The sequence below is a fragment of the Mobula birostris genome, chromosome 13 (genome assembly GCF_030028105.1).
Source record: "Mobula birostris isolate sMobBir1 chromosome 13, sMobBir1.hap1, whole genome shotgun sequence".
Classification (NCBI taxonomy): Eukaryota; Metazoa; Chordata; class Chondrichthyes; order Myliobatiformes; family Myliobatidae; genus Mobula; species Mobula birostris.
The window spans coordinates 57963212-57984749 of NC_092382.1; the positions used below are offsets into that span (position 1 = coordinate 57963212).

Below are 21538 nucleotides of genomic sequence, written 5' to 3' on the forward strand. Positions count from 1 at the left end.
TGAATACAGGAGCAAGGATGTGATGCAGAGGCTTTATGGGGCACCTGGTGAGGCCTGTCCTTGAATATTGTGTACAGTATTGGACTCTTCATCTACGGAGAGATGAAGAGATGTGTTGATATCGGAGAGTGTCCAGAGGCGGTTCACAAGGGCGGTCCCGGGAATGACTGGATTATCATACGAAGGACGTTTGACGGCTCTAGGTCTGTACTCGGTGGAATTTAGAGAAAAAAATGAGCGGGGGAGCTCATTGAAACCTTGATAATGTTGAAAGGCCTAGGCAGGGTAGATGTGGAAGGAATGTTTCCCAAAGTAGGGGAGCCTAGGACAGGAAGGCACAGCCTTAGGATAGACGGGCGTCTATTTACAACACAAGTACAAGGAAATTGCTTTAGCTACCACATGCCGCTGCGGAGGCCAGGTTGGGTGTTTTTTTTTTAACGCAGAAATTGATAGGTTCCTGATTGGACAGCATCAAAAGTCGTGGCCAAAAGCCCGGGATTGGGAGTGTGTGTGGTGGTTGTGGAGGAAGTATTATCCAGACGCAATGGGCCAAATGACCCAATTTTGCTCCTATGTCTTATTGTCTTATGGTCTTAATTGTCAGTCAGAAGAAAGGCTTATGTTCAGTGACCCGTTAGTGATCTCTCCCACCTGCAAGACATTCTGGGATTTCAATGAGGCCATTGAAATGTCCTCTGAAACAGCCAGCCCTTTCCATCTGAGTCACCCCTCTGATGCAACCCATTCTTTCGAAACCCATATCACGATCTTCCTCCCCAATCCATCTTCGCAACCATCACCCTCTCTTCCGCTTTCCACATCCACCATCTCTATGACCAACTCCCTCACCTCCTCGAACTGACTCTCACTCCCTCTTTCTCTTCGACTCTTCGCAGAGATCCACTGCCTGCGCACTGCGGCCTCCCTAGCGCTTCTCGGACGGGACGGGACCCAAAAGGTTCTCAACATCCTGCCTGGCCTTTCGGACCTGCCGCATGGGTCTCGAGTCTTCCCCCTTCGGACCCAGCAGGGGCAGAGTCAAAGGTAGACATTTACCTCAGCCTCAGATTCTCGGGTGGTAACGGAGGCTTTTGCAGGAGGGCCGGGACATTCTCCCACTTCCAGTCCGCTGGAACCGGAGCCGGTGGGCTTTCGCTCCCCCGAGAGAAAGGTGCTGATGCTCTCTTGCGAGGCGTTTCGAGTCAATAGGGTCTTGAGACCGAAGGGGCTGTGGGATAGTGGGGGTAAGTTGGAGACTTACCTCGCCTCCATGGGTCTGATGCATGGAGGAGCGGCGAAATGGTAGGTGAGAGCCCCCTAGTCCCGGCACTGGTGGGTTTGTTCGTGCTTCTAGGATCAAGGATTCCATGGACTTGAGGTCAAAGGAAGGGTGGCGTCAGAGCGCGGAAATGCGGGGTTAGGCCGTTAGGTGGAGATCTTCGATGGTTTTAATTTACTATAGTTCTGAAGATCAATTTAACTATTTATGCAGCAATACAGAAAAAAGACTTTGGAAAAAATATAATAAAACTTATATTTTATTGTGCTTCACTCTGAAATGAATTGACTTTATTTCTTACATCCTTCACATAAATGAGGAGTAAAAATCTTCACGTCACGTCTCTATCTAAATGTGCAATCATAGTAATTTATAATAATTTATAACGAATAAAACAGGCAATGTAATAATGTACACTCAAATTAGCGTAAGTTCATCAGTCTGTTGGTCTGGTGGAAGGAGCTGTCCCGGAGCCTGTTGTTCCTGGCTTTAATGCTGCGGTACCGATTGCCAGATGGTAACAGCTGGAATAGATTGTGGCTGGGGTGACCAGGGTACCCAATGATCCTTTGGGCCGTTTTTACACACCTGTCCTTGTAAATATCCTGAATCATGGGAATTACACAACTACAGATGCGCTGGCCTGTCCACACCGCTCTCTGCAGAGTCCTGCGATTAAGGGAGGTACAGCTCCCATACCAGTGTCGCAACCAGTCAGAATGCTCTCAATTGAGCCCCTGCAGAACGTTCTTAGGACTTCGGAGCCCATGACAAGCTTCCTTAACCGTCTGAGTTGAAAGAGGAGTTCTTGTGACTTTTTCACTTCACAACTGGCGTGTACAGACCACGTGAGGTCCTCGGTGATGTGACAGTAGACGATAGGTGCAGGAGTAGGCCATTCGGCCCATCGAGCCAGCACTGCCATTCACTGTGATCATGGTTGATCATCCACAATCAGTACCCCGTTCCTGCCTTCTCCCAATATCCCTTGACTCCACTATCTTTAAGAGCTCTATCTAACTTTTTCTTGAAAGCACTCAGAGAATTGGCCTCCACTGCCTTCTGAGGCAGTGCATTCCACAGATCTGCAGCTCTCTGTGGATGCCGAGGAACTTAAAGATGTTTACCCTCTCAACCCCAGATCTATTCATGTTAATAGGTGTTAGCCCGTCTCCACTTCTCCTGTAATCCAGAACCAGCTCCTTTGTTTTTGCGGCATTGAGGGAGAGGTTGCTTACTTGATACCACTGTGTCAGAGCGATAACTGCTTCCCTGTAAGCCACTTCGTTATTTTTTTTTTTGAGATTAGGCCAATCAATGTAGTGTCGTCGGCAATTCTAATTAACAGATTAGAACTGTGGGTGGCGATATAGTCATGGGCATACAGGGAGTAAAGGAGGGGACTCAGTGCATGGCCCTGAGGGGCTTCTGTTGAAATTCAGTGGGGTGGAGCTGAGGGAGTCCACGCTAACATCCAGCTGGCGATCTGATAGGCAGGGTCAAAGACGAGGTCTCTGAGCTTCCTGTCGATACTGGAGGAAATGATGGTGTTGAATGCTGAACTGTAGTCCAAGAATAGCATTCTCACATAAGCATACTTCTTCTCCAGGTGTGTAAGGACGGTGTGTAGAGCAGTGGCTGTTGTGCCGTCTGTCGATCGATTGTGTCGGTAGGCAAATTATAAGGGGTCCAGCACACTCCTTTCGTAAACGTGGTACACACACTAATCTCACCGACCCGCGTCAATCACAAAGATATCTCAATGCCCCACTGTGTCCCCACAACCTCGTGTCATTCCCCATCCCATCCCATTGCGCCACTCTCTGCCCACTGACACGTGTCAGTTCCCAAAGTTATTAACAGTGTAAGTGGAATTATGATGATAGTAGGCTGGAAAATCCTGTCTAACTATAATGGTATTAGGCTGGATGTGTCCTGGAAAATGCACAACTGAAGTGTGACGGTATTTTAGGCTGCACTAACATGAGGCTCTGGATAGGTTTGCCTCATTCAGGCAGGGAAAGGATGGCAGGGTGAAAGAACCATGGTCGACAAGCGATGTGAAACATCTGGTCAAGAGGAAGAAAGAAGCTTTAGGAAGCTGACCTCAGGATTAGAAAGCAAGGATCAGACATGACTGTAGATTTACAAAGTAGCCGGGGACACACTGAAGAATGGAATTAGGATAACTAGAAACGTCTACAGAAGGTCTGCAGTAGATTTAAGGAAAACCCCTAGCCATTGTGGATGAATGTGAAAAAAAGATGACTGGAATGAGTGCAGGACCGGTCAGGGATAGAAGATGAAACAAGTCTCTGAAGTCGGGGGAAGAAGGGGAGGTCCTGAATGAAGACTTTAGTATTCACCAGTCGGAGGGACATTTGTGAGGAGAGCGTTAAAAGGGCCGATGTAGGATCGATAAGTCGTTTTGTGCGGTCGGGAGAAACGCTGAGTGACTGCGGGAAGCGGTGAGTCCTACTTCAGTAATGGGCAACTTGGCTGGTGGATTCAGGACTGACGCCCAAGAAGGCAGAGGATAGTTGTGGATGGAGCGTTTTCTCTCTGTATGCTGCCAGTGGTGTCCTGAGATCTGTTTCGAAACCCCCGGGATTTGTGTGCTTTAGAAATGATGTAAATAAGGAAGTGGAATGGTGGGTTATTTTATTTACAATGATGTAGAAGTTGGTGAAATTATGGATAGTGTAGAAGGTTGTCACAGGTTACAACAGCACAGTGACGGGACGCAGAGCAGCGCTGAGAAGTTACAGATGCAGTTCAACCCGGAAAGTTACGAAGTGATTCACTTTGTAAGAATGAATTTGAATGCAGAATTGATACTTTCTCGGGTCAACCGAGGGCCGCATGTTATTAGGAGTTCCACAATGGAAACAGAGTGATGAGACTTGCCCCAGTAAGCCGAGGGCCGCTCATCGGTGCGAGAACCACAATAGGCTGGGACCGGTGCACTGCAAGAACAGAAGGAAGGTTGAGAGGTGAGATTGAACGCATCCGCTGTTCTGCACATACTTATATTGATGATCGAAAGGCAATATACCTGAAGGAAAATCAGGAGAAAAAAATACAAACTTTGTGGTAAAAAATAGAACAGCCTGAGAACCTGCGGACAGTTCACAGATTTCACTTGCTACTTTTATTCAAAGAGCGAATGGATGGAGAAATAGTCGTAGAACTGTGGCACGTTTGAGAAAATCTTTAAAGTTAAGTAGACTGCATAGCAAGTCACGGGTATGAGGTGTTCAAGTCATTCACCAACAGAGGTCAGGGTCCTGCCAATCAATGTGTGCGCTGGAAAACATCGTTCTTCAAACTGTCCACAGCCCTCGCTAATTTCCCCAAGACACGTACCCTTTTTGATCACAGGTCTCTGGAATATCGCCGTGGATCTTTTAAAGCGTTTGGAGGAATATGTGCAGTGTATTTTATTGTAACACCTGTCAGCTGTCACTGTAATTTCCAACACTCAAAGCTCCCGAAATGACTGGAACGAACGAAAGAAAAGAATAAAAGAATGTTCCCCTTTAATAAAGAAGTGTTCTACATTTTCCCTGCCAGAAGACACTCCTTCCTTCAATTTCAGAAGCGAATGTGCTCCCTCAAATGTTACAAAATAAATCGACTTCAAGATTAAATGCCTACTTTAAAAGCAACCCAGATACATATATAAAAAAAAAATCCTATTTAAAAAACTGAAGCCGGGTAGCATGAAAGACTAACATGGAAAATTCACATTGTATTTTGTTTCAAAGTAAATAGATTGCAATATCCCCTGAGGAGTCACATTCATGACACGGGGACAGTGAGTAAACATAGATTAACGTAAGCGTTTGTGCAGTTGGTTGTCAATAATGTCCCTGACGTGATAGCCACGCTAATTGCCTCAGTAGAATTGCTCTCACCTCAATAAAAGTCTGCTAAACCGATCACCAGTCCATCTGAGCAGCTGAAACGTTCTGTAGAACTGAACGCTGCTTCTGACGGAATATGGGATATCCGGCGATTTACTACATCGCGGCCATTTTCTATCCTGCACTTGTAGCGGTTGGTGTCCCCGGTAAGGTGCCGGAGCTGGTTACTTTATGTACGGTGCCGTCGTTACTCTGCTGCGGAATCCGCACTGTTACTGAGCGCAGGTGCTACCATCGGCTGAAACGTATTTCCCGGATGGAGAATTCAGGCATCTGATTGTTTTATTTTAATTTTCCACACTTTGATCGAAGTGATTTTCCTTTTGTCATTTATGTTCGTGCCGATATTGGCATTGTTTCATAATTTCACCTGGCTAGGCATTCTGAAGTGATGCTGGTCTATACTTTTCTAGGTCCGAGTTTCTATCAGAGTAGATCTTATTACAACGTGGCAGCTTATTTAAATGATTGTCCAGTCTATTTTCGACACGTAGGCCTGTTCTTACAAAAGTCACTAAATGATAACTTGTGCTTTGTATCTCTTGATTCCACTTTGTCATCACTGCAAACAATCCCTTCAACTCTTTCACCTCTAATAATGGAAATGGTGTTGTTTACTGGCACGATCGTCCGTTCACCGGTACGTGAGTCCCGGAACTCGGATGCCTCGCTCTAAACTGTGGGAAGGTCGCCAATCCACTGACACTCACATCCGTCAGTGTCCTCCAGCCGGAGCGCAGCGACCGAGACCGCACACACTGGACTCCCGCTTTCCACTTCCAAACAGAATTCCATGGGGGTATTCCGAGATTTGCTGCTGAACATAGGTCCATTTTGCTTTCTCATTTCTTGAGGTTAATTTATGATCCTATCTCGGGGAAAATGCGGAGTCTCCAAATGCATCACCCGTTACCTGGTCGGAATGGCCTCAGCAAATCTGATGGTGGTTGTCGTTATTGCTTTAGTGGAACAGACAAACAATATCTACATTTATTCTAGTTATAATTCCATTTTTTTTTCAATTTATTGCAGTTAATTTAACGGCGATTGTGATCCTATTTCGTGGAAAATGTGGACTCTCCAAATGCATCACCCGTTACCTGGTTGGAATGGCAGCAGCGGATCTGATGGTGGTTATCCTTGTTGTTTTAGTGGAACAGACCAACAATATCTACATGTATTCCAGATTCCTGTTCATCACTCCTGTATGCGCTCTGACAGTTGTAATTGGGAGGGTAGCGACGGACTGTTCTATTTGGTTTACGGTTAGTTTTACCTTCGATCGCTTCATCGCAATATGTTGCCGAAAGCTGCGGGAACGATACTGCACCGACAGAACAGCAACGGTGGTTATCGTGACCGTGGTTATAGTGAGCTGCGGGAGAAGTGACCCAATTTACTTTGCACTTGAACCTTACGTCATCATTGACAACACGCCGTGGCGGTGCACCGGCAGATATGAATACGTTACTTCACCCGTGTGGAGAGGATACGAATTGCTGAACAGTATTTTAACACCATTACTACCAATCGGCTTACTCGTGGTGTTTAACGGGTTAACCGTAAGGCATATCGTTGTGGCAAATAGAGTCCGCAGAAGGCTTCTGCACAGCAGCGACAATCAGAAAGATGCCGAGGTGGAAAACCGCAGAAAATCGATGATTTTGTTGTTTTCTGTATCAGCTAATTTCATATTATTGTGGATGCCCTACGTAGCCTTTTCCCTGAAATGGCAAGTGCAAAACTATTTTTACCAGGACAGATATTTGAGTTCCCCGGTATACATTCTCCAACAATTTGGGTACATGTTGCAATTTTTCAGCATGTGCACCAATACTAGTATCTATACACTGACACAGAGGAAATTCAGAGAAGAGCTGAGGAATGGAATGACGTATGTGTTTACATTAAATGGCCATTTGTGCAGATAACGCCCGCGTCTAATGATAATACCGCGGAGTTTTCAAATAAAGCTGTTTTACAATGAACTGCATTGGCAAATACGTCTTGAATTCAAACAATCATTTGCCTGGTCATCCGGAAAATGCAGAATTGATGGAAGATTGCTGACTTCATGCAGTTCAGGTAGTAACAATACTAACGTTGAATGCTGCTGGCGTGATTGTTACAACGGTTGAAGTATGATCCAAACTATCACAGACATTCGACTGTCACAAGGGCAGGAATGGCTTCAGGACTTTCCGTGTTTTAGATTTTGAAAAATGGACCGGGTTGGGTAACAGAGTGTGAAGGGATTGCGATGGCAGACCAGAGATAGTATCACAGCTGCAGAAAGGGAGGACGACGTGGAGCGTTCGTTTGTTAATAGACTGTGAGACGAACGCGGAACCATGATCAGCTCATTTGGAGTATTCTATACAGTCGCCCACCAGATTAACAAAACAAACATTCAAGAAGAACAGTGAGGAAACGATCGGGAGCGGAACTTGGACATGTTATTGGCACTGACAATTGAAACGTCCCTAATATTCTTCGGCACCTCCCCCAGGGTAAAAGTTTTTGGTATGGCATAATTTATCAGTTGTGTCCAGGATGGATTCATGTCACTATGAGGCGGGCTAGTGAACAGTCCATACGAGATCTAATAGTAGAAAAGGAAATGGATCAGGTGGCAAATCTCTCCGCGGGTCAGCATTTCAGAATGATAGAGCAGAACTCCCCAACATTTACCTTGCACAGGGACAGGACCAGAGTGCATGGACTGTGTTTAATCGGGGGTCTGCGATTTATGGTGCTACCTGGCAAGAACTTGGGAAGGACAATGGGAAATGGTGTTCTCAGGGAAATGCGAAAGAGATGTTGTTCAGGGAGCACTTACATAGGGTTCAATATAGGTTTGCCTCATTGAGGCAGGGAAATGATGATAGCTAAAGTAACCCTGGGTTACAAGAAATGTGGAGCAACCCATCAAGAGAAAAGAAAGAAAGATATTTACGGTTTAGGAAGAAAGGATCAGATAGGGCTATGGCGAGTCAGAAGGGGAGAAGAGAAGGCCTTGGCGAGTTGCTCTAACGTAAGTGAAGAACAGGAGGAGAGTGGAGATCGTGTGGGCAGATCAGAGGTGAAAGAGGAAAATTTGTGTCTGGAGTCCAAGGAGACATTGGAGCACCTCACTGAAGACTTTTGAATCGTGGCTTTATCATATCGGGTGTAGATACGTTCATATTTTGATCCCTTGAGCCCTGAATCCACATGGCTGGTGTGGAATCCGTGTCTCCCTCTGAAATCAATAATAAATGAAACATACAAAATGACACAAACTGACAACGCAGCGCGAGCAAAGTAAACATCCATACTCACACTTGTCTTCCTTCAAAACTATCGCAAGCAATTGCAGAATACAGAATAAACAACTTGTGAAGCAAAAGGCCTCAGCACGTATTCTACAGAACTTAGGAGAGTAAGATGTGGGGAGCTGAGGCTCCCATACACTAACACTTCATAGAATTTTGAAAAGTCTTGCAGGCTCCGAATTTCACATCCGTTCCTGGAAATCACTTCTGGCAAGGAGACACACAATTTCTGCCACATGTCTGGTGAAAAAGATGATGAATTCAATCATCCACGCAACACAAACTAAAGAAACACACTACTCCCAAAAAGTATTTCATTACCATAATCTTCCTCTTTCTCTTTCAATTGAACTCACTTATGATCCACACATTGTGGAATATTTTAAAACCGCAATGCAACCATATTTTAAAAATATCACAGAAAATGGCATGCTCTTATTTGTTCAACAGTTATCAAACATCTGCAATGGCAATCAGACAATATTTAATAGAGCCTTTCGATTCCAAGACAAAGAGACGCAGAAATTAATATTCAGCACAATTAAAATATGACTTCTCCACAACTCCAAACATTCAACGACTGCCAGGATTTCCCACCTCCAATTTCTGATCAAGAATGGCTGATCCCCAGCTGGGCTCCACCAGGAGCTGCTCTAAAAAGCCATCTTGTGGGCATTCTAGGAAATCACCCTCTTGGTATACAGCAACTACCTGACCTTCCCATTATATCTGCATGACTATCTCCCAGGAATACGGCAATATTGCTGTTTTGACATGCATTTTCCCTCTCTCGTTGCAATTTGTGGAAGATATACATACTACTGATGGGGGGGTCTCTATAAAAATCCCATCAGTGTCTTTTCACTCTTGCTATTCCTCTGTTCTACCCACAGTGACTCAACACCTTCCGACTCTAATGATTTGATTTTATTTTTTACCAACAGAATCATACAACCTTCTCTGCCTACCTGTGTGTCCTATTCAAGAAACATGCAAGTATATGGGACACAAGAGACCCTGCAGGTGCTGGGAAGCTACAGCAATACGCACAATGTGCTGGAGGAGATCAGCAGGTCAGGCAGTGTCTATGGTTGGGAATCAACATCTTGGGCCAAGACCCTTCATCAGAACTCTTGATACACAGGTATCTGGAATATCAACAAGCAGAGAAAATAGAAAGTAGTGTGAAAAAGCAAAAACATGTTTCAAAATTTACTTCAAGGCTTAAGAACATTTGCCAAACATATTTCCATGGTATAGCAAATACAACAAAGGCAATAAACTCTTTCACTATTCCCATATTAATATATTCCTTGGCAAAATATCTTGGTTCCATTCCAATCTGGAAACTTTACAAAAAAAAATAAGAACTGAAATGACAAATTCAGAAAAGACTATTTACACTCAAACACACTTAGATTAACACTACCAAGGACAGAAGGAGGAAGAGCTATAACAGACATTAAAAAAAAATCACTCAACAGTCTGGTAAGATTTCTAAAGTATATATTTTCATCAAAAATACAGGATTCAGCACTCCATGCGAGTATATACAATTCTGATAAGAAATACAGACCAGAAAACTTAAATGAGAGGCCAACCCAGAAAAATGAATCATCACTATGGAAGAAAACATTAACCAGTGGAATGAGTATGACCCTCCATGGGAGACATCCCAATGATCTGAGCAGACGAGATGGTGACAAGGAAGCTTCGAGAACCTGACTGCGAGTTGGAGACCTCTTCACAGAAATAGGGGTTTCTTGGGGAAATACAGAACAAGGTAGTTAACATTTTAAAATATCAAAATTACATTAAAGACAAACAAACCAGGCAATAAATGCAGAAAATGCCAAGGGAAACCAGACACAGTCCAAAACATTCTGGGATCCTGCAGGAATTTAACTCAATCTGATTACTTATATAGGTACAATCAAGTGACAAATATCATTCACCAAAATCTTGCTTTAAAATACAAACTTATGAATGACCACCGTAACATCATAAAGGCACAATAAATTCAAGCCTTATCCAGTTTTAGAGTCAAAATCTTACAAAGTATATGATAATCAATACATAACCACTAATAGGACAATCCGTAATAACCATCCGGATATAATATTACAGGATAAACAAGCAGGAACAACTCCCTCAATAGATAAAAACATTCCCCACACACACATGTTCCTCAACCAGAGGAGCACCTCACAACAGGCAGTGTTTGTGTCATCAGTCAGACAAACAAATTATTTTCCCTGTCAATCAGCTTCCAAATGTTGCTACTCTGACATATGTTGCCACGCTCCACTGCTGATACCCTTCTCCTCATTATACATTCTTACCCCGACCATCGTCCAGAGCCCCAAACTCTGCCCTGTGCCCGCCTCTGGTTTCTGACTCTTCTCCGTTGAACATCCAACTGATGGTTTTCCATTCTGTTTTCAGTCTTTAGAGGACAGTGGTGTTTTCTAACAACCCTTTAGAAGCAGAAAAAATGACCCATAATGTGAAAAAGAGTCATGATTAAGAAGGTTAACTCCCAATGTCATTCTCCCTCAGCCCAGAGATTGGAGGGGCAAAGAATATCTCAGACAGAACTGCAGTCAGCTCGACTTCTTCAGTCTGCAGAGAATTCAGGGGAAACCTCTTAATTCACAGAGTGGTGACTGTTTGGAAGCCATCACCACAGGGAGAGCGAGAGGGGAACAACAGGGGAGGATTTAAAAGGACTGTCATGGAACTGAATCACTGGCAGGGTCCAGATGGCCTGAGTTGACTCTCTTCTGTACACTAGTTGTGTTATAAATTCACTAAGTACTGGAGATAGAGTTTAAAATAGAACTGAATTATTTGTCTAGGATCCAGAATATTAAACTCCAGTCCCGTTAAAGGTGAATGTGCAGCAGAAGAAACTCCTCCCATGCCCAGTGACCAGGGTGCAGAACTGGGTGTGGTGAGCAGCAGCAATAATTGCAGAGTTCAGCACCGACAGTCACTGCTGAAATTGCATTGAGAAACAATGATGGACAAATACCAGCATGCAGCTTATTGAAACTTTCTCTCCAGTGTGAACCCGGTAGTGTGACACAAGTGTAACATGCTGTAGGTTTCACTGCTAACATAATAGCCTCTCTGTAATATTTCACTGCTGAGGTAATGGTTTCTCTGCAGCAGCAATGTTTGGGTTATGACTAGAGATAACAGGGTTTTGGAGTGTGGGTGATCCAACAAGAGAAACGTTCTTTCTTGTGAGTCTGGAAGAGGGATTTTCGTGGTCTTTTGCCGGGGAGAGATGAGAAGACGCGAATGGAGAGAGTGGGCCCTTTTTCTTATTTCTTCACGAACCGTATAGTCAAAGTAAGAATTATAAAGCGCAATCCTTTAATCACAGATTGTGTACTGTTTATTATTTCAGGGTACTGATTTGTAACAGGGGACACATCGTGCAGTATCCACCCAAACGAGATTTCTCAAGTTTTGCTGGGCTGGGGGGCTATCACCCCCTATATTATACTGCTAGCCAAAACAAGAGTTACATAAGGCCAGATGACTGAGTGAATCACTTCCCACATTCACAGCAGATGAATGGCCTCTCCCCAATGTGAACTCGCTCATGTAACTTCAGTTGAGATGAATGAGTGAATCCTTTCCCACAGACAGAGCAGGTGAACAGTCATTTCCCTGTGTGGGCTGACTGGTGTTTCTGTAGGCGATATGATGAAGTGAATCCCTTCTCACAAACTGAGCACGTGAATGGCCACTCTCCGGTGTGAACTGACTGGTGTCTCAGTAGGTGATATGAGGAAGTGAATCCCTTTCCACAGTCTGAGCAGGCAAATGGCCTCTCTCCATTGTGAACTCTCTGATGTTCCTTCAGTTGGGATGACAAAATGAAGCCCTTCCCACAGTCTGAGCAGGTATAAGGCCTCTTCCCAGTGTGAACTCGCTGATGTATCTTCAGTAGAGATGACTGAGTGAATCCCCTCCCACAGTCTGAGCAGGTGAATGGCCCTTTCCCTGTGTGGGCTGACTGATGTCTTAGTAGATGAGATGACCGATTGAATCCCTTCCCACAGTCTGAGCAGGTGAACCGCCACTTCCCAGTGTGAACTGACTGGTGTCTCTGTAGGGAGGATGATTCAGTGAATCCCTTCCCACACTCTGAGCAGGTGAATGGCCACGCCCCAGTGTGAACTCGCTGATGTACCTTCAGTTGAGATGACTGAGTGAATCCCTTCCCACAGTCTGAGCAGGTGAATGGCCACTCTCCAGTGTGAACTGACTGGTGTCTCAGTAGATGAGATGACTGAGTGAATCCCTTCCCACAGTCCGAGCAGGTGAACGGCCACTCCCCAGTGCAAACTCGCTGGTGAGCCATTAGGTCAGATGACTGAGTGAATCCTTCCCCACAATTTCAGCAGATGACCAGTCTCTGCCCAGTGTGAAATGACTGGTGTGTCCACAGGTGGGAAGAGTGACTGAATCCCTTCTCACCCACAGAACAGGTGAATGGCCTTGTCCCAGTGTGAATTTGCTGATGTACCTTCATGAATTGACCTTGAATCCCCACAGTCTGAAAAGGTGAATGGCCTCTCCCCTGTGTAAACTGACAGGCCTGCCAGTTAGTCAGATGATTGAGTGAATCCCTCGCCACAGTCTGAGCAGGAAGGAAGGTCGAGTGAATCCCTTGCTCCACTTCTTAAATATCTGGACAGAGACAGCAAAACTGGTGTGTTGTGTTTGAGATTCCTGTAGATATATTCCTTGTCGTTTTTAACCTGAAAAAAGATTTATAAAATCCATCAATGAGTGGAGGACAACACTTAAGAAGAGATCACTCGAGTTGTCAAGGTGTGATCTGGCATCACACTGTTACAGTGAAGTTCAACGCAAGTTGGAGAGAGAAATCATCTTCTAACTGGGCACAGTACTGGTATCTGGAATGACCATTAAACTCTCTGAAGCTCTTCCTGTCTCTATAAGAATCGGGCATTTCTGCATCTCCAATCTGTTACTTGGCTCAGTTTAACACTCTCCATTGGTATTATTCCCTGTTCCCACTGAGCTGCATGGGTGCCTGGCCCCACACTAACTGAAACACTGTCAGACAAATCGCCTTTGTTGACGTGCAGCTGGGATTTTCTATTATCTACTGTCAATGTGAAGTGCCACAGTTTTAAAGCCATGTAAACATTTCCTGACCAGATGAATGGTTGGTCCACACAGCTGTTAAAAGGAATTACATTAATATTAGTACTATTTCATGTCACAGAGTCATAGAAAAGTACAACATAGAAACAGGCCCTTTGGGCCTTCTAGTTTGTGCTGAACTATTTAAACTGCCTACACCCACACCCATACCATCCAGGTACTTATACAAACCTCCTAAATGCTGAAATTGAGCTCGCATGCAACAGTTGGACTGTCTGCTCATTCCACACCTGGATGACCATCTGTGTGAAGAAATTTTCCCCCATTTTCCCCTTAATGTTTCACCTTTCACCCTTAACCCATGACCCTGGTTGTAGTCCCAACCAATCTCAGTGGAAAAAGCCAGCTTGCATTTACTCCATCTATAACTCTCATAATTTTTTCACACCTCCATCAAATCTCCCCTCAATCTCTACATTCCAAGGAATAAAGCCCAGACCCGTTCAATCTCTCCTTATAACCCAAGACCTCCAGACCTGGCAAAATCCTTGTGAATTTCCTCTGAACTCTTTCAAACTCTTTTACATCTTTTCTGTAGGTTGGTGACCAAAACTGCACATAATACTCCAAATTATGCCTCACCAATATCTTGTACAATGTCAACATAACATCCATCTCCTCTACTTACCACTTTCGTTTATGAAAGCCAATGTGCCAAAATCTTTATTTCCATCCTGTTGAACTGTGCCACCAGTTTCAGTGAAATATAGACCTGTATTCCCATGTCCCTTTCTTCTACAACATTCCTCAGTGCCATACCAGTCACGGTGTAAGACCTACCCTGGCAGCTCCAACCAAAGCACAACACCTCACGCTTGTCTGCATTAAATTCCATTTTCCATTTCTCAAACCATTTTTTTCCAGCAGTCCAGATCGCACTGCAAGCCATGATAGTCTTCCTCACTGTCTACTGCACCACCAGTCCTGGTGTCATCCTCAAATTTGCTGATCCAGTTAACCACACTATCATCCAGATTACTGATAGAGATGACAAACAACAACAGACCCAGCTCTGATCCATGTGGCGCTCCACTAGTCACAGGTTTTCAGTCAGAAAGGCAACTATCTGCTACAACACTCTGGTGATGAAGTTTTAAGGGTATTGGAGGATGTAAGAAATGATTCTTGGATTCTTGTAAATAACAGGTTAAAACAAAGTCCAAACTTATGTGTGCTGTGTTCTGGATAGTGTGCAAATTTCTGTTCTGTCCTTCACTGAGGAATCTGCTTGCAGCTTGTTTAGATTAACGACTCACAGATGTCTCTTGGGAACGTTATGTAGAGTTGAGTTCTCATGAGACACGAATTGAACAAAGTGTCTAACGAAAGAGAATAACTGATAAGGATTGGACAGAACATTCATTTGTAATTAAAACCCTGATTTAGTGGACTCTCTTATCTAAGAAATGAAGTTTTGCTCCAACAGCCTTGGTGGGAATACCAGTTGAACTAAAGTGCCCTTTGTTTCGCTAGTTCTGTAACTGTAATGTTTCTGCACGTTAGACAGAGATTCATCATGAGCCGCCAGAGGGAGAGGAGTTGTGTCCCTCTGATGCTTGGCCCCGAGCTTCTTGCCGGCTGAGTTCGAACAAATAAACTGGGGAAAAGGATAAAGTAAAGAACTGTTTGTAGTGTTGCTATTCATCTAGCAAATTTAAGTTTACACCATAAAAAAGTATCCCATCCGGATACTTCACACCTTTGTACGGCTACTTTCTTCTTTTGACTTCAAGAAATAGAAGAGAACTGTGGACACATCATGAACACAAGTCTCCCCTCCATGGACTCTCTCTATACTTCCTGCAGCCTCAGTAAATCAGGCAACATAGTTAAAGATTCCCAAGCCTAGGGACATTTTCCATTCTGCTGTTATAAGCAAACTGAAAATTCCTCAGCATTGTTAGATGGACTCTTGATTTCATAATGTAACTCGATGTGACCTTGCACCATATGTCTACCTGCAGTGGATTTTCTCTGTAACCATAATGCTTTGTTACACTCTGTTAATGAATTACCATAACCTACTGTTGTAATGTGTTGATCTGAGAGGATGGTATGCAGGACAAAATTTTCATTAAACCTTGGTACATGACAATAATAAACAATTTCCTACTTTAATTGCATGGAAATATTAGACAGACTGAGCTTTTCCTTTGGAACTTCCGGAGGGATATTTAACCGATGTGTACAAATGTTTGAGAAGCCCAGAAAAACAGAAAAGGCTTCCTTCTTGCATTAATAGGGTTATATTCCTCGAAACATTGGCTGCACTTCGGCAAGTTGTAACAGTGGAATAGAGTCAATGAAAAAAAAAGTGCCCACCCACAATGACAGAACGTGACAGATCTGGATCTCACTCCCTTGTCTGAATGGAAGAAAGATTAAACTGCACAACCACGAGAAACAAACCTGCACACATGAAGTCAGACCCCAGTGTAGCAAAACCATGCATGACATCAGGCATGTGGAGGGGGAGGGAAGGAGAGGGGATAAGATTTTTGGTTCCATGGCTCTCTTCCAGGGAAGGTGGGACCTGTACAGAAGGGACCACAGCAAGAGAGAAGGTTCTTTGGAAACTGAAGATCTGAAGGCAGGTAAGTCACTTGGACTAGATGGTTTGCACCCACTGTTCTGAAAGAGGTAGCCGGAGAGATTGTGGAGGCATTAGTAATGATCCTTCAAGAACTACTAAATTCAAGAATGGTTCTGAAAGACTGGAAAGTTGCAAATGTCACTGCACTCTTCAAGAACGGAGAGAGGCAATGAAAGGAAACTATACACCACTCAGTCTGACAGTGGTTTGAACGGTGTTGGAGACGATTGGTAAGGATGTGAATTCAGACACTTGAAGGCACAAGATAAAATAGGCCGGAGTCAGCATTGTTTCCTCAAGGGAAAATCTTGTCTGATAAATTTGTTGGAATGCTTTGAAGAAATAATAAGCAGGGTAGACAAAGGAGAATTGGTTGATGTTGTGTGCTTGGATTTTCAGGCCTTTGACAAGGTGCCACACGTGAGGCTCCTTAACGAGCTCTGAGCCTATGTTATTACAGGGAAAAGGTAGTGACTGATTGGCAGGAGGAAATGAGTGGGAATAGAGACAGCCTTTTCTGGCTGGCTACTGGTTTCTAGTGGAGTTCTACAGGGGTCTATGTTGCGAACGATTCTTTTCATGTTATATGCCAATGATTTGGATGATGGAATTGATGGCTTTGTTGCAAAGTTTGCAGGAGATGTTAAGATAGGTAGAAGGGCAGGTCGTTTTGGAGGAGTAGGGACGCTACAGAAAGATCAGGAAAATGGCAGATGGAATACTGTGTCGGGAGGTGCATGATTATACACTTTGCTAGAAGAAATGAAAGGGTTGGCTATTCTCTAAATGGAGAGAATGTACAAAAAAAATCTGAGGTGCAAATGGACTTGGGAGCCATTGTTCAGGATTCCCTAAAGGTTAATTTGTGCATTCAGTCTTTAGTGAGGAAGGCAAGTATGATATTTGCATTCAGTTCAAGAATATAAAATATAAATACAAAACTAAATATAAAAGTGAGGATGTAATGTTGAGACTTCACAAAGCTCCTGGATTATTCTCAGCAGTTTTGGGCCCCTTATCTCAGAAAGGATGTGCTAATACTGGAGAGAGTTCAAAGGAGGTTTACGAAAATGAGTACAGAATTGAATGGCCTGTCATATGAGAATATTTGATGGCTCTGGACCTGTATTCAGAGGAATAAAGGATGATTTCTTTGAATCCTATCAAATGGTGAATGGCCTTGATGGAGTGGATGTGGAGAGGATGTTTCCTGTGTTGGGAGAGTCCAGGACCAGAGGACACAACCTCAGATTAAAGGGGATAGGCGGGCATTCTTTTAGAAAGGATATGGGGGAAATTTCTTCAGCCAGAGAGTGGTGAATCTATGGAATTCTTTGTCATGAGATGCTGTGAATGCCAAGTACTTATGGATATCAAAGGCAGAGGTTCCTAGATTCTTGATTGATGACGGTTTATGGGGAGAAGGAGGGAGACTGGGAATGAGGAAAATTGGAACAGGCATGAATAAATGGCAGAACAGGAGCAATGGGCCAAATGGCCTAATTTTGCTCCTATGTTTTATGGTTTTATGTGGGGGCATCAGAATGACGTCACATATGGGTGAAAGTTTGTACTTAAAAGCTGTTTAATTGAGTTTTTTAATGATTTTGGGGAGTGAGCGAAGGAAACCTAATGGGTTTCATCAATGAACCAACATTGTGTGATTTAAAGTCCCCTGCAAGATACCCTGCTCTGCCATGTTGTCCGTAGAGTGGGCAGTGTGGTGCTTGTCTCGAGTTGGGTCACAAAGCTCCAATGTTTCTGAGGAGGACTTCCCAGAGTGATCTGGTCTGGGGTGGTTCAGTCAGTGCAGTGTCTCGTTGTTTTGTATTTTCAGGATCAACAGCTTTACTGATATAAACCGGAATTGCCAGCAGGATAAAGACAGGTTCATATCAGTTAACTGAAGACCTCTCGTCCCTGTGGTCCTTGTCTCCCAGCAATCTAAACACCCCAACCGTGTAGGTACCCGTTCATCTAAAAGTGAGTGAATCATTCCGATAGTTGATCACTGAGAGGAATTATATTTGTTGGGAACAGCTAGACGATAGGAAGCAGATGATGATGATAGGAAGCTGTTTATTGGAGTCGAGGCCCTGTGCCTCGTGGAGTTCTCCAGAGTTTGGGTAGTGAGTTTGCAGCAAGTAATTTCAAAGAATTACCTCTTTTTGCAAGATAGTAAATATAAGCACCCATCTTTCCCTCTCCACACTTAGAACTGGCCAAAAGCTACTTCAGAAGATGCAAGTTCTTCAAATGAGCAAACACTGAGAGAATGTGCGTGAGTTTAAAGAGCTGGGATACTGACAGAATATTACCAGACCTGGAGTGATTGCAACTGGGTCTGACAAAGGCATAACTGATATTTCTGGGCACATTCATTCTCACCTCAACTATTCCCTACCTTACTTTGTACAGATATGTAATTTCTAAAGGACCAGTGTCTGAGTAAATGAGACTCACCAAACTTTCTCCTGGTGAATCAATGGAAACCCTGAGTCAGATGGGTTCTCTCCAGTTTGTGCTCTCAGTCCTCGGGCTGGTTCACTTGCTGCTGTTCCCTCGTCTTCAGTCGTAGTTCACTTCCAGTTGTGGGTTTTTCTTCCAATAAAACTCTCACCGCAGGTCTAACTTTAACATGAAAGATAATGAAGCATGTCAACAATACAAAGGAGAACAAAATATTTCTGCTCACTGAAATCTAAACATTGAAGACAAATATAATGATCTCAGTGAACAAATCTGTAATTGTCCCTGACAAGTCACAAGACTTGATTTGGGATAGGAAGGACTCATCGTTCAGTCATGGTAAGATATGAGATGGAGGAACAGAATTAGGTGATTTGATCCATCGAGTTTGCTCCAGCACTCAACCATGGCTGAGATTTATTCCAACACCATATTCCTGCCTTCCTCCTGTAACCCTGAAGCTACTTAGCAATCATGAATATATTAATCTTTGCCCTAAATATACACAAATGGCAGCCTCAACCACACTCAGTGGCAACAAATTCCATGCATCAGCCATCTTTTGGCTGAAGAAATTTTTCTCATCTCAGTTTCTTTATTCTGAAACTGTGCTGTCAAATCAGACTCTCTGTGTAATGGAAACGTCCTCTCCATGTCCACTGTATCCAGGCTTTTCAGCATTCAGTCAGTTTACTTAACCACACACCTGCTTTCACCACCCCGTTAAATGCTCCTCATTCATAAAGCCGATCATTTCTGAGATTACTCATGTGAACCTTGTTAGCAACAACCACACTGAACACATTTTCACGTATAACAGACAATCAGGAAATGTAAACCATTCCAGTGTGAACGTAATAAAAAGAAACTGGAATCACCAGAATCGCCCAACAGGAGAGGAGCTGCTGTGGGCAGAGCATCAAATTTAACGATTCAGGTTCACAATCTTCTGTCAGAATGCATTCACAATTTTCCATTTTTAGTGCAGACTGCCAGCAATGTGAGTTCCTGTTTGATTTCCACTGCCTGACAGACAGGTGACAGTGAGGAGGAATTTCCATACACAGTTTGAACACTGAACCCCCAGGTCTATTTCTACTGGTGTAAACACAGAACAGCCCATTTGATCACAGCCTCTCCTTGTGAGGGATGGAATACAAACTCATTCGCTCCTCAGATTAACAGCCATTTCTTCCAAAGGAACTCCAGATATGAACATTTGATCCCAGACCAGAAATATTCGCTCGACACCTCATAAACCTGGGTCCATTTTACTTGGATCTAAAACTGCGATATCCCAGGACCCAACCTCACAGAGCCACACAGCTGGACGTGCCACTTACCCACATTGAGAGTCTCACACATCGTCCCCACATCTCAGACTGGGTGGTGCAGTCAGGGATTCCCCCACAACCAATGTCCAGCTGCTTGAAATTTCTGCTTCATTGCAGAAGTACGACCACCCAGCCCCATCTGTAGAAGCAGTGACCAATGTCAAAGCCAAACCACCAATAGTTCCATATCCCTGGAATGCCGATCACAGAATTATATCCCAAGCACTAACTCTCCCAGTACTCTTTGCTACCAGTAAAATGCTGCAGTGTGTCAGCCAGTCACGGTTCACAACTAGCACCTCCACACCAATGCACAACAGTACTGGAACCTGATGACCCTTTGGCATTCCAGCTCACAAAAACTGATTCCAGAAATAACTCAGCGAGGCCAAAGCTGTAAAAGAACACATTGCAATGAAGACAAGTGTTAGAAGAAAGATTGCTGATATATATTATTGAAGAGGTGTAATGCAGGGTGGACCAAGGTTGACCCAGATGGTTGATATACATCACTAAAGCTGGGGGGGAGAGAGACTGGACAGAGGTTGAACAAGATGGGCAGGGAATGAGCAAATGGAACCAGGTGGAGAAGAGTTCAAGGAGGATCAGTGATGGTTCTCCAGCAATACATAGATGCAGAATTAATAGTACACACTACCGTATAAAAGATCTTAAAATGACAAAGTTAGAACAAACAATAAGAACTTTGGCATTTACAATTTGACCCTCACCAAATTTTTATCAGCACACCATAGAAAGTTTCCCATCTGGGCACTTCAACCCCTTGCATGGTAACTACTCTGCCCGTGACTGTAAGGAACTGCAGAGACCTTTGGATACAGATCAGCACATCACAGAAACCATTCTCCCCCCTAGACTTCCCAGTCCCTCGGTAAGCAGGCAGTGAAATCAAACATCCCCTCAACCTGGGACGTCCTCCCTCACCCACCCCAGTCAGGGAGAAGACACAACAGCCATAATGCTCAAGGACTGACGCGAGGAGCCTCAGGAAGCGAGGCGAGTTGGGGGAAGTTAACGGGACTCAGTGGCCAACATCAGATTCCCCAACACAATGTGGAGGAAGCATCACCACACATCCTGGGATTATCGAAACATACCACGTGATCGTGCGTCGCAAAGCGGAGGGCGGGGCAAATCTGCTGGAAGCAGCCTCACGTGACCTGTTGGCGGGACTGCTATTTCAATTCTGCGGAAATAGACAGCCTGGATCAAGGTTTGAATCGTTCAATGCAGATTAAGTGAAGTCTACACATTTTTGACGAGCCCAGATAACTGGGTACTAAATGAGTAATCGGCCCTCAGTTCCGGGCTCACGGCCAACATCGGATCTTCCCGCTCAGGATCTATACTCACCAATGGGAAAGTGATATCTTCGGCCCGCAAACAGT

At 44.1% G+C, this 21538-nt stretch overlaps 1 protein-coding gene and 1 pseudogene across 1 annotated transcript; one reads left to right on the forward strand and one right to left on the reverse strand.

Moving 5' to 3' along the window:
* Positions 1–5256: 5256 nt before the first annotated feature.
* On the forward strand, positions 5257–8568 carry LOC140207627 (probable G-protein coupled receptor 139). The gene is made up of 2 exons (XM_072276179.1): positions 5257–5354; positions 6241–8568. The coding sequence occupies exons 1-2, from the start codon at positions 5285–5287 to the stop codon at positions 7137–7139; spliced, it is 969 nt and encodes a 322-aa protein (XP_072132280.1). The 5' UTR covers positions 5257–5284; the 3' UTR covers positions 7140–8568.
* A 1443-nt stretch (positions 8569–10011) lies between these two features.
* Positions 10012–21538, reverse strand: part of LOC140207953 (uncharacterized) — a 43924-nt pseudogene continuing 32397 nt past the window's right edge.

What these genes read in the sequence shown, in the direction of transcription:
- LOC140207627 (XM_072276179.1), top strand. Translation starts at nt 5,285, where the DNA reads ATGGGATATCCGGCGATTTACTACATCGCGGCCATTTTCTATCCTGCA. An exon ending in TGTAGCGGTTGGTGTCCCCG is followed by an intron (nt 5,355 to 6,240) that starts GTAAGGTGCCGG and finishes AATTTATTGCAG; the next exon opens with TTAATTTAACGGCGATTGTG.